This window comes from Falco biarmicus, chromosome 7 (genome assembly GCF_023638135.1).
Source record: "Falco biarmicus isolate bFalBia1 chromosome 7, bFalBia1.pri, whole genome shotgun sequence".
NCBI lineage: Eukaryota > Metazoa > Chordata > Aves > Falconiformes > Falconidae > Falco > Falco biarmicus.
In genome coordinates, this window is record NC_079294.1 from 12,372,001 (window position 1) to 12,384,722 (window position 12,722).

Sequence of the window (12,722 nt, forward strand, 5' to 3'; positions counted from 1 at the left end):
CTGGTTAATGTATTTAGATGCTGAGTGTGAACCAAGCTTTCCCAGACAGCTCTCCTAACAGAATCTCTATAGCGAGGCATAAAATGAACTCTAGCCTTCTTAATCCTGTTGCACACTATCTTTTCTTGAACCGTATCTTTATATGTACAAGTAGATACTTCATAAGACTCAGATTGGCCCATTAGTATTTTGTTCTTTTATAAGTAATGCTGAATCTTTACTAGCTAAGAGACTTCCTTTTGACTAAAAGGTCATCGATTTACATGGGTGAATTCTCGATCAGTTCTTTCTTTCTGACAAATTACCTTTAAGTCTTCCCAGTGCTGAAAAGTCTGGGGAATGCATGTGCTGACATTTAGAAAACTCTTCACATAATGCTTCCTGATGTTGGTTTCTTATTCCTTCTTCACTCAATTAAGAAGGTGTGGCAGTAGCCATGTGATGAAATACTAAATTCTGCAGTTTTCTTTCTTCCTACCGAGAAAGGTCAGGATACCTTTCTGGGACAGAGTAAAATGCTTGACAGAAAAGATTTCAAGGGGAAAAATATTAGAAGAGGAGAAAAGAATTTAGGCCAGGCTGGAAAGTGGGATATGTGAAATCCCTCAGGCTGAGGGGGGAATTAAAATTGACTCTAACATAGCCCACATTCAAGAAATGTACCAATCATTAGACCATTATGCAAAAACCAGCTGCCTTCTCTTTCTTCCTCCTTCCTATTCCCCTGAAATGGAAGCTGCTTTTCTGCTGTGTTCTTAATCAGCCCATGATATATGGGTCCTTAATGTGATTTTGGAATAGTAACATCTTGTTTCTGAATTCCAAGTGAATCTTTCACTTAGATGGGTAAACAATAATTTCCATTTTGAGTTGAATCAAGAGGGTGGTATCACAAGGCAGGTCCAATGGCATAATTCTCTCTCTAATAGAGTTTTTGTTTCTCTTGCCCTCTTGGATTAATGAATCTAAATTCTGCCAAAAATTGCACTTCAACTAAGATTTACAAATTTTTACAAAGAAGAATTAAGAATCTTCTTTGTAAGAAGAACAAAGAAGAATTAAGAATCTTCTTTGTAAGAAGAACAAAGAAGTTCTTTTTCTTGTTCTTAAGAACAAAAAGTTTTTCTAAAAAAGAAAAAAACAAAAAATATTAAATCGTGAATAAAGGCAGGAATAGTGTGAAAAAGGCTGATAATGGAACTGTGACAGACAAAAAATTTCAACCAGAAATTTGTATTTCCATCTTCAAAATTAGCATTCAAAAATTCTACCTTTATGATTTTAAATGCAAAATCTGAGAGCAGTCTCAGAAAATATTTAATTTTAAGTTCATAGAAAGATACCAATGGACAAAACAAAAAGATGAATTCCTGTAGAGTACAAAGACTAATTTGTGAAAAAACTTTTATGGAGTTTTAAATATTATTTAGAATATGTTGATATACAGCAACTGATGTATAAGGCATAGCTAACCAAATTTGAATCCTCCATTACTGAAACGCATAAATCAGATGTACAACAAAATCAAAGTTTCTACACTAAGCTTGTTAAACCAGATATTTTATATAGCAATTCACTTATTTTTATGCAGCATGTCCACTGGTACGTGATTACGCTGTTAGGTTTAACAATCCTCTGTGATTTAATAAATAATGAAGGTAATTTTGCTCCCTTCATTGCAGTTAAGTCAGTTTGTTTAAGCTTGCTTACTTTCCACAATTCTTTTGCACAGGAAGAACACCAGGGAGAAATCCAGGTATAAATACCTGCTGTCAGCATTGATAAGAGCTGTGATTCTGTAAAGCAGCAGTGCAGGGCTTACACTTGCATCCAGTGCTAACACTTCTGTGCCATATTAAAGAACTTTAGAACTCCTAAAAGTCACATACAAATAGTTGAAATAAAGTCCATTTCATTCATCTCCAAAGACTATGTATGTGTTTTTCCATAATCCCAAGGCACTTTTCAAAACCACCAAGACCTCACTTCAAGGCAGAAGTATCTGAGTAACCTAGCAAATATTTCTTTTCTCAATAATACAGGCTCAAAAGGCTGAGGTTGTAAGTAAGACTTTGCTCAGTGCATGATAGCTGCTATATTTACTTTCAGTTACTAAAGAGTCTACAGTAGACTCATTGCCTTGTGACCTCAATGACTTTGATATTTTAACGACATGGAGACTGTTTCTTGTTGACACTCAACAGGCCAAAGCAGGCATCCAGGCAGCACAGCAGACAGCAAGTACCACTCCAGTTAGGAAAGTACAGCTTGAAGGATTTTGAAGATGCCCCTAACTCTGCTGATGGACTGCAAATAAGGTTGATTGCCAGCTTCATGGGAGATGGAGAGGCAACAGATGTTGGTTATACCAAATTCAGAGGTTCCCACAGTGACAGCAAAAGTAAAAGGGAATCTCCTCATGTTTGCTTATTCACTTCTGGAATAGCTTATCATGAGAGGGTTACCCCATAAAACAGTAGAGGAATATGTATGGATATATACTAAGACATCTCATGAGCTGACGAACTGGAAAAACTGGAAACTACTGGCAACTACCGGCTCTGATGACATTCGACGCTTTGACTACTTCACCCCATCAATTACACTTTGTTCAAGAACCAGTACCAGGCCCTAAAGGTTTGAACAAAGAAAATCCTAGCACAATCTGTCATGAAATTAATGTGACAAAACAATAATAGGATACTACTGGGGAGTAGGAAATGTATCACTGGACTTAAACAAAGTAGTTTTCAATTAAAATTAGCTTTGACATACATCTGAGTTAGTCAGGCAATAGAAATATCGAAGGTGGGATAACTGTTAAGTGGACAGAATTGTGACCCTCAAATGGAGGAAAACAAATGGAAAAAGAAATTAAATTGAGACAGAAAAAATCCAAATGAAATACAAATCTATCTTTTATTGATGAAAAAAAATTTAAAAAGGAAGATGTGATACAGTTCAGCAAAGAAAACGTAAGTCTTTGCATCATGTTTCTTACAACAGCTATAATGGTAATACATTCCGAGTTTTGCAGTGAATGGAATTATAATTTTCTTCAGTTTGTTTGTTTTCAACGTGTTTTATCAGCTGACTACATCTTATTTGACTTTTTTTTTTAAGATTGTAGATTTACTCACAGAAAACTGAATAGCCTTCTAGCACTGTATGCAAACTCTTTTCCTACGAGCCCTAAGCCTAAGAATAGTAGGAATGGGAAAAATCCAGTTCAAGGAGGATGCTGGGGACCAGTGAAAGGGAAGGAGAGAGGAAGGATTAATCATGTAACCACTTTCCCACTTCAGACTTTCAAGGTAATATAATTCATGAAAAAAGGCCATTACCTCCATCTTTACATATAATTCAGGACTAATTAAATGGACTATAACCAGGGTTCATCTCATGTCAGAATGGTCTGGAACACTGTCTCTTTGAAGTATACATATGTGTAAGTCTATCAGTGTGATTTTTTGTTCCGACATTTCTTTTGATAGAAAATTAGTCCTGACTAGATCAACCCAAATGATTAATCAATCTCATTCTCTGACTGTTTTCAATTTTACGTGATTTTCCTGAGGCAGGGATCACTCATTCTGAAAATTGGCTAAGCAGCTTCTGGACCACCTCAATCATTTGCTGTCTAAAGAAAACATTCGTCAGCAGTCTTAAAAGCAAGGGAAAAATGGAGATGTAGTTCTGAGCTCAGTAAGGGTTTGGAACAAGACATAACTACATCACAAAGACGAAAAAATTTGTCACTGAATTCACGGGGATTTGAATACCTTTGACCGAGCTAAAACCTGACTCACATAGGATACTGAGTTCCCAATCCACTGCTCCTGACGAATATTTATATGCTGATTCAGGAGGGTTACCCACCCACAATGACATGAACTCAAGGGAAGCTGTCAGCCAGGAGCCCTTGCTTTTTGCAGAGGGAAAAAGTCATTGCTTTTTTGTATTCTGAAGGTGTGAGGCACCAGCTCCTGAGTCAGCCTGTTCCACCGGGATTTCCTGCAGGAACTCTGCTGCACATGCCCCCAGCTAGCATAGTGTTTCCTAAGTAAGTGCGGGAGATCTTCCAGGGAGCTCTTAATGCAGAACGTAGCCAGCTCTTCCCATGAGCTTTGCCAATATTATGTAACTATTCTTCCCTTTGATAATTTCTTATAGCTGTATATCCATAAGGCTCATAGATCTTTCTTCATTTTATTAAAATATATACCTGAACAATTTCAAGAAGCCTTAAGTTCTGGCAATGGACTTTTAGAAATCAATGAATAAATTGGTAACGTTCCTAAAAGTGTGAGTGACATTCGCTACAGCAGTTAAATTTATTATGCTAGTGTAATAAGAGAATGACGTTTAAACAAAGCAGTTCTTAACAGTCAGTTAAAAAGACATTCATGGGATCCAATGCTTCTACAAGGAATAGACAGTTTTTCTGGGGCTCACTGAGGCTGTGGATAATTCTCCTTCTATAGAACATAGAGTGCCAATAACCAGGCTTTTGAAAAACTGTCAAAGTATCAAAGTACAATTCATGTATCTGGACACAGCTGAATTCAGACAAACACTGCCAGTTACAAAAGTGAAAACATCAAAAAGCAGAGGAACTACACCTCTGTATTACACCTGCTTAGGACTTGCACACTCTTTATACAATTTCACTCATGCTGACTTGCTGATGCCTCATCGAAAAATTTGGAAAAAACCTAAATGATTTGTTTACAGTTTTGTCGACTATCATACTTTTTATCTATTCTTAGTGGCTAGGAAAAGCTGTCTAAAAAGTGATATCTGATCTTTCAAAATGCATTCTGCTCTACCTGTGACATCTCAGTTATGATTTTCAGTGTTTCCATGAGGCATTCACAGGTCTAAGAGAAATGAAATTGTATTTATATGACAGACATTACTGTGTCTTGCTTTTGAGTAAAGGGTCTACTGTGAATTTTAAACACTGTTATTGCAATGAGTAAAAAAACTGCATTGTGAAGCCAGCCCATACTAGATATGTCCTGTCCCGGTGCTGGACCAACATTAGACTGTCAAGAGCCCAGCAAGAGAGAATGGCAAAGTCACTCATAGGTTTTCCTTCTGTTCTCACCTACATTTGGCAAAACATGTCAGACTACAAAATCCACAGATGAATTCCCTATTTCTTTGCATTACTACTGTAGCAAAAATATCCAACAAAGCAAGGTCTCTGCCAATCTAACTTTGGCCTAGCCTGGATGGACCACGCCTAATCATAAACATTAGTATAACCTCAACGACCTGCCCGTTCATTCATTCATTCGCCTTCCTCCTCCTGAGACTGCCAGCACATTTCCCAGTCTTGATACTTTCTGAGACTTGTAAATTGGTCAGCATGAACAAGTCCTGAGCGCATTCTTTCAGGTGTTGACAATTAAGCAGTACACAGACCAAAACTTCTAATGCCTTAAGAAACCACTGGTTGGACCTAAACTTACATTTGCAACTACTTTAATCATCTGGACCCAGAAATCATCCAACAGAAAGACTCCCAGTCATGTGCTTGCAAAAATGGTGTTTCTATGAGATCTTTAGGGCTCAGGTAGACTACCTCGATGCTAGATGCACAGATAATTTTTTGGGAAAAGGTAGTTGGGGTATTTTACTTGAACACGCCTCTAAATCTTCCTCTGAAAACTGAAAAAAAAATGCTCGTGAAAGTTTTTAAATGAACATTGACAAGTAACTTCTTTAAATACACACACATTCTCAGACTTACTTTCTTGCACCACTCCTTTATCGTGTATAATACTTAATGGATGACATATTTCATTCCACAAGTTGACAATGTTAAAAATGTGCTATTCCTTCTAGTTTTAGTATACTGCAAAGCCACTGATAGCTACAGGCACTATGAGCAACATATGACTGAAGAAAAATGAGATTACTACTGATAAGGAACAAGAGACTTTCATATCTTAAAAGAGTCTGAAATGCAGCAAATATGATCCCCAACAGCAGATGCCCCTCAGACAGACAATGAAAGAAAAACGGTGAAAAAGTACTTGTTGTGGCCTGTTGTTTCCTTCAGCTAGAATGGCAGCAAAATTAAATAGCTCTAGCATACTGTCTGCATGAAGAAATCCTACCTCTCTGGAAAAAAACCATAACCCCAAACCAACTAACAGTCTAACAAAATGAGCAGTAATTTTCCACTGTGGAAAAAGTGATGTTACTCTGACTCACCTTCTTTGGTAAACCACACTTTACTCTGGAAGTATCGCTCTTTTGAAAGCTATCATGCTGTTATCATCAATGTTTATCATAATAATGATCAATTAAATGGAGGTGTAGCACCAAAGCCAAACTTCAGGCTGGAAATACTTTATTAATGATTCTTTAACAAAAGGAATGAGATGTATGCAAAGGTGAAACAGCTCCTTTTTCTGTTTATTACTGTGTCCCTGGAACATGAACGAACATAATTTAAAAATGTCAATATTTCATGCTAGAGTGCAACCCTTACCTTGTATCCTGATGATTTGATGTGCACTCCTCGCTTGGTCAGTGTAGATTTCATTCGGATGAAAAAAGAGCGCTCTAGAGTGTTGTCAGTGGTTAGTAAACTGGGGCTTGTAGATTCCACTAGGGAATAGAAAAAAATACATATACACATAATTTAGATTTTATACAACCCCTCTAAGCTATTTTTCAGGTGCAATCCTTGAACTCACTAAAAATAAATGACTGATGGATGCTAAGAGTGTTGTAATCAATTTACCTCGTTTAGAAAACGTTTACTTAGCAGAAAAAAAATTTTGAAAAATATATGTATACTCAGGAAGTCTCATTTTCAAGTTATTTTTCCCATAGAATTTTTAACAGACATTTACCTTATTAACTCTTTCTTGCACAACTTTGTTATGACTGAAGTTACATTCGTTAGGGTATGACATTGTTTCAAGAACTGGGGAATTTCTCAGTATTTTGCGAAAGGTAAAGTCTCACTTAGGTAGCAATTCTGTCTGCTGAATTAGGCTGTAAATTCTGCAGGCTTTTATTCACTGGTCTCTGTTCCTCCCTTGCAGTGATACCTGGGGTGAGTCACTGCTGGTTTTGAGTGCCTTGGTTTCCCCATTACTGAGTGTTAATTATCAATAAGGCACTCAGTAGCCTGAAGGCGAAAATACTCGAATAAATGACACAGATTATTATTGTCATCATCATCATCACTGTTAATTATTGGTGACTAACCAGTAACTAATGAAATATCTTTGTAGTCCAATTGAAGAGGTATTTCCTGCTTGAAACTATAGCTCTCACCTGCGCTTCTCACTCCCTCAGTAAATACACTTACTATAAGCCATGAGAAAATAGTCCGTACTGAGATATTCTTTATCCAATCTTTATTACTGCTATTTTTAGCCCTGAAAACTAATTTGTCCCCAAAATATTGTCCATGGAAAAATTCTGGAGCCTCTTACAATAAGCAAGCATTATAGGAGATTAAGTTTCAGTGAGTAATTAACACTGAACAAAAAAAAAAGTTATTTTGAAATTATTCTGCTATTATTTTGGAGACCTGCCCAGACCTCTAGTAGAAAGTATTTAAAAGGCATTTGTTATGCAGTCAACAGAAACACAAAAACTTGTTTGTGAACTAAGGATTATATCGACTTGTCCTTGATTTAATGTGGTCACATTGTCTTGTGTTTGTGACATTTCAGCTCTATTGTGATAACTGACAACAGTGCCCCTTTCTTTAGTGTCTCTCTTAAGATTTTTTTTTTATTTTTTTTTTAGAGAGCATGAATTCGATGTCATTTTAAATGTACAGCTCTTTATCACTCGAGGGAAAAGCAGAGCCATGTTATATTTAGTACTTTCATTTCTTCTGATTAAATATGAATTACTATGAAATTTTTCTCATCATCTAACACGCCATAATACGCCAACAGCTTTTTAATACACTATATAAGCACAAACTTCTGCTCTAAGAGTTTAATTTGCCCCTCTAATCCAATCACATCAACCTTATTTCTCTTATCAGAGATTCCCATTTTGAATTAAATGAGCTCATTAGTTTTAATCAAAAGCAGAGAGATCAAAACTTAAACGTAAATGCTTTAGATCAGAACTGTCAGTCAGCCGTGCAGTTCTATTTTACTAAAACACAAGATCAGAGACCCTTAGAACCAATTTTTTCTCGTAAGGGATGCCAAGAGCTTGAAGATCCTATATCCTTTTTTTTTTTTTTTTTTTTTTTTTTTTTTTTGCTCCCAAGGACAGATTATACATTTAAGGTTAGACTTAATTTAGAGTACTTTTTTTCATCCTGGTGGAAATGGGAAAGTATACCATTCTGCTGTTGTCTCTTTCACATTTATTGGTGCTGGTCCTTGGAGACCTGAACAAATGTGAAGCCATCACAATCCACACTACAAACTTGTCCTCAAAAAATTCGGCTGTGTTCAGCAATATTACCTAAGAAATAAAACTCTGAAAGGAAAGGCATGTGTTTCAGGGTGCAGGATAGTGGAACCCTGAAACAGCAACCAGGGTCACCAGGATAGCAGCAGTACTGGTCAAATAAGGATCATAATTAATTATTATATTTGTTGTACAGTACTCTACAGTGCTGTAGTTAAAGAGTACATTAAGAAACCACAGCATGGGTGCTTCCTGCTGTGTGAAGAAATGCTAAAATCAGCTTAACAAGTGTAGTTGTTGTAGTCCAGCACATTATGCTCTAGCACAGGCAATAAGTACAATATGTTCTCATGTGTTCTAATGGTAATTACCTAAACACACAGAAGTAATGTTAATTAAACACACAGTATCTTATGCTCAAAAAATGATCAGGCTGTAATACACATGTACCATTCCCAAGCAAGTGAAATTAAAATTTCTCTTTCATACACAATTTTATGAAAGAAAGGCAAACACCTGACCTATAGTACAGTGTACATTGGCATTTTCTGGGCTCATGTCACCTTATATCATAAGCTTAACATTATTTTGCTGTTACTATAATACGTACAAACCTATACATCTCTGTAAGTGCATGTTATAAAATGCATATAATTTATCCAACAGACTGGAACAGTGTCTGTCATATAAATATGTATTCTGAAGTGTTTGATTTTCTTTAACAAAGAGTACCTGGGAGTCTCTCTGTGAGATCGGATTAGTTACCTAAAAGTCCAGAACAGCTTATGAACAGCTTTCTGAATTTCTCTCAGGAGAGAACCATTACGGCTGGTAGTACAAATCTGCATTCAGAGTTGCACCCACTCATGGTGGATACTGTAACCAATGCTAAAGGTGATTATGCATGCAGGATTTTAAAAACAGTATGTGTACAAAATGTATCCATTGATGTCAGTGAGATCTGCATAGGAATATATGGAACGCGGTCCATTATGGGTTCTCAGGAGTTGATTTTAAATGCCCATCACTCAGCCTTTTCAATTTTTTTTTTTCCAATTATGTCAAAGGAGGCTAGCAATCTAAGCAACATCAGAATGAAACTCTGTAGCAATTAATTTCTGAGCTTGCTTTTTCTTTAAAAAAAGTTGTAATCTAAGACCTTTAAAAAAGCCTGAAACAAGCAAGGTCTGCTTGGCTTGATACTGTAGTAACTAAAGATGTCTTTTACACTGAAAAACAGTGCTCTTGCGCTGAATTTACCGAGTCTAACCCTACTGTTGAGTTATAAACCTCTGAAACTGTGAGTTTAGAATGCTAATAATATGATAAAAGTCAATGCTCACTGCGTGTGAATGAAAGCACTATATACCGTCAGGCTTAGAAGTGTAAAAAGTAAGTCTGGATTGTCTTTGCGAAACAGATAACTGTCTACTCTGTTGGGAAAGCACTCGCCTTTCTGTGTCCTTAAGTATCTTCGGCAGGTACTACTAAAGGAATAAACCTCTTCTCTTTCCACTCCCAAAGATGTAAAGCAGGGCGAGATTGCTGGACAGAAGGAAAATGCATCATTCATTTCATAGGGCACGAAGCTGCGACTCACTACACCTGTACAAAAGTGTCATAAAGGTTAAAACGTTAACTAAGAGCCACAAATCCAAGTGGGAAGATAGTAGGACAAGTAGCCAATTCACAAAATTATTTAATTACCTCCTCCTAAGCATTTCTTTGTGAACAAGCCTTGTGGGTCTGATTCTTCAATGGGCTTTGCCTTGGGAATAATCTTGGGCCCAGACCCACAAACCAGTCATACACTGTTCACATGCTGGAAGAGTTCTGATGTTAGTGGAATGTGTCCTGATGGATAAACATGCACGTAACTGCTTGGAGAACTGAGGTCCATGGCTGTGATCCTGCAGTGATTGCAGATGTACTGTGCATCTGTGTGCAGCCTGACTATCTTAATTCTATAGAGCAAAACAATGTAAACCAATGCAAATAATTGCTATTATACAGCAATACCAGAAGTACTATCCCTATGACTGATTCACAAGCACATTCAAATTCAGATAAACAATTTGTCCCCCAGGAAAAAAGAAGTTCCAAATTTGATTTATGTCTTAAATAACGAAATGCTGCCAAAGCAGCCTGAATAAATATTCACCAACTTCTGGGGTTTTTTTTTTCCTTACATGCATTAAAAATAATTGAGAGAAGAAAAATGCATTTTCGCATGCCAAACAGATAAAAGAGAGTTTTCTCATTCTTAGGAAGACCAGAAGCTACAGAGGGAAAACCAAACACCAACAAGGAATTTGCGGGGGTTGGTGGGAAAAAAAGCTTATGCTTTAATATACAGGAACTTCTGGATTTGGTACCATTTTAGGAAGTTTTCACCAGGCTTTCACTTCTCTTCCTTGAAAAGAAATGTCTGTACAGGTTTTAAGAGTCATTCTTAAATGCCAACTATAAAACTCTTAAAAGAGAAACAAAATAAGAGAACATACAAAATAGTAAGAAAAAGGGAGCTCTCTTCTCATGTTATCTTCTACACTTGCAAGTCTTTTCCCACATTTTCTTGAATTCTTACAATCTTTGCATAGGCAGCTGAGAATCACTATGTTCAAATGAATAATTAGGTAATATAAATCTATCATTTTCAGTTGGACTAGATGCATCTTTGTAAATGTTTCTATTTTTTCTGTGCAGTTTATTGTCTGTAACCAGGCATTAAAAGACTTTCTAGGAAAATTTAACCTTGAGTAGTTAACTGTCCTGTTCTATCTCATATTATTGCCTTTTAAAGTGTGTTTTTAATCAAAAAAGTGACTCTCAAAACAGCACTGTTGCCAGGGTCATTCTCTCTCAGTAGCTTACAGATGAAATTTGATCATGTTTTAAGCTAAAAGATAGATTTTTCTAACTACTAGCCCAGCAAATACAGTTCAAAAGCTTCAAGTAAAGACAATTTATTTCCAATATGTGCAAGTTACTATGAAATTATACTTGGCACTTGTGCAAATGCATGGTTTTAAGTGAAGTGGGTTCAGTCTGATTCCAGGCTGAACATGAGCAAGTACTGGAAGCTAAAGCTTCTTCCAGGAAGGTGCTGAAGATTCTTAGACTGTTTGGATGAATGACTTAGGCAGCCTGCCTGGAGATCGGCTGATGAGCACAGAGATAGCAATTGCTGTAGGTGCTCTCTTGGTCTTGCTGGTGTGCTCAGCATCTTGCAAAATCAAGGACTATCTGAACTATTTAGTTAACATTGTGGGTGGCAACAAAAAGGCTAGTTCTTTCTTCCAAGGCAATACTGCTTCTAAAAGAAGCTGTAGCAATAATACTCTTTCTGTAAACTGTCCCAGTTGTAAACAAGAACTTGAATTCCTGAATAACCAGATTTGAGTCTGAAATTCATGGTGCTCCTGCCTAACTTGGTAAGATGCCTAAAACTTCTGGTTTGCTACTTACTGAAAAGCTGAGAGGATTGGACCCAGGCTTTGGGGGACTTAACTCAGTTCTTTCCTTCACGCCAGGTCAATAATGCAGCGTTCTGGCCAAGGCCTCACTGAAAAGGGGAAGGCTCAGGGCAGCTCTTCCAAAAGAAATGGAAAGAAGGATGACTTCCTCTAAAGAATTTATTGCTAGGTAATGTTTTCAGACAAGAAAATAAACTGTTCTTTCTTGTCATTCTACCTCCAAGATGAAGACAATTCACTTTTCATGACCTATAAGACTATTAGAAATTCAAAGGCATAAAAACTTTAAACCCTATCAGACTTATGTTGAAAGCTGGTTCTCTTAATGGGTTTGTTTGTTTATTTGTTTTCTCTCTCATCCCTCCAAATTTTCCAGATCTAATAATTGATGACATGGGCTGGCATCTCAGATTGTTTCAGTTAGATTGTCTTATATAAAATCATGATTTTTTTACAACTAATTTAACATTGAAACCATACAGGTATATTTATTTCACATTTTTCCAAAATATTTAAAATTATAGTATATATGTTTACATATACAGATATGCTTATTTTTGTAATCAAAATCTGTCATTACTGGGCTATGGTCCACATGTGATGGTACACACTGTTAAGCATAGATTTTTGAAAGCCCATGTACTGGTTGTAGCTATGTAGGACAAACTAAAGTATAAACTCATTGACAGGCTTTCCCTATTAGTATACAGAGAAATTTTTGAATATTTGTCCTGGTTTCAGCTGGAACAGGGTTAATTTTTCTTCCTAGTAGCTAGTACAGTGCTGTGTTCCGGAATTACTATGAGAATAATAACATACTGACGTTTTAGTTGTTGC

General features: G+C 36.6%; 1 protein-coding gene across 1 annotated transcript in view; it reads right to left on the bottom strand.

The window, feature by feature from the left end:
* The window catches only part of NPAS3 (neuronal PAS domain protein 3), a 613,103-nt gene that overhangs the window by 54,049 nt on the left and 546,332 nt on the right, over positions 1-12,722 (bottom strand). Inside the window, exon 6 of the mRNA XM_056347593.1 lies at positions 6,506-6,624. Within this exon, the coding sequence (XP_056203568.1) occupies positions 6,506-6,624 (119 nt within the window). The remainder of the gene's footprint in view (positions 1-6,505; positions 6,625-12,722) is intronic.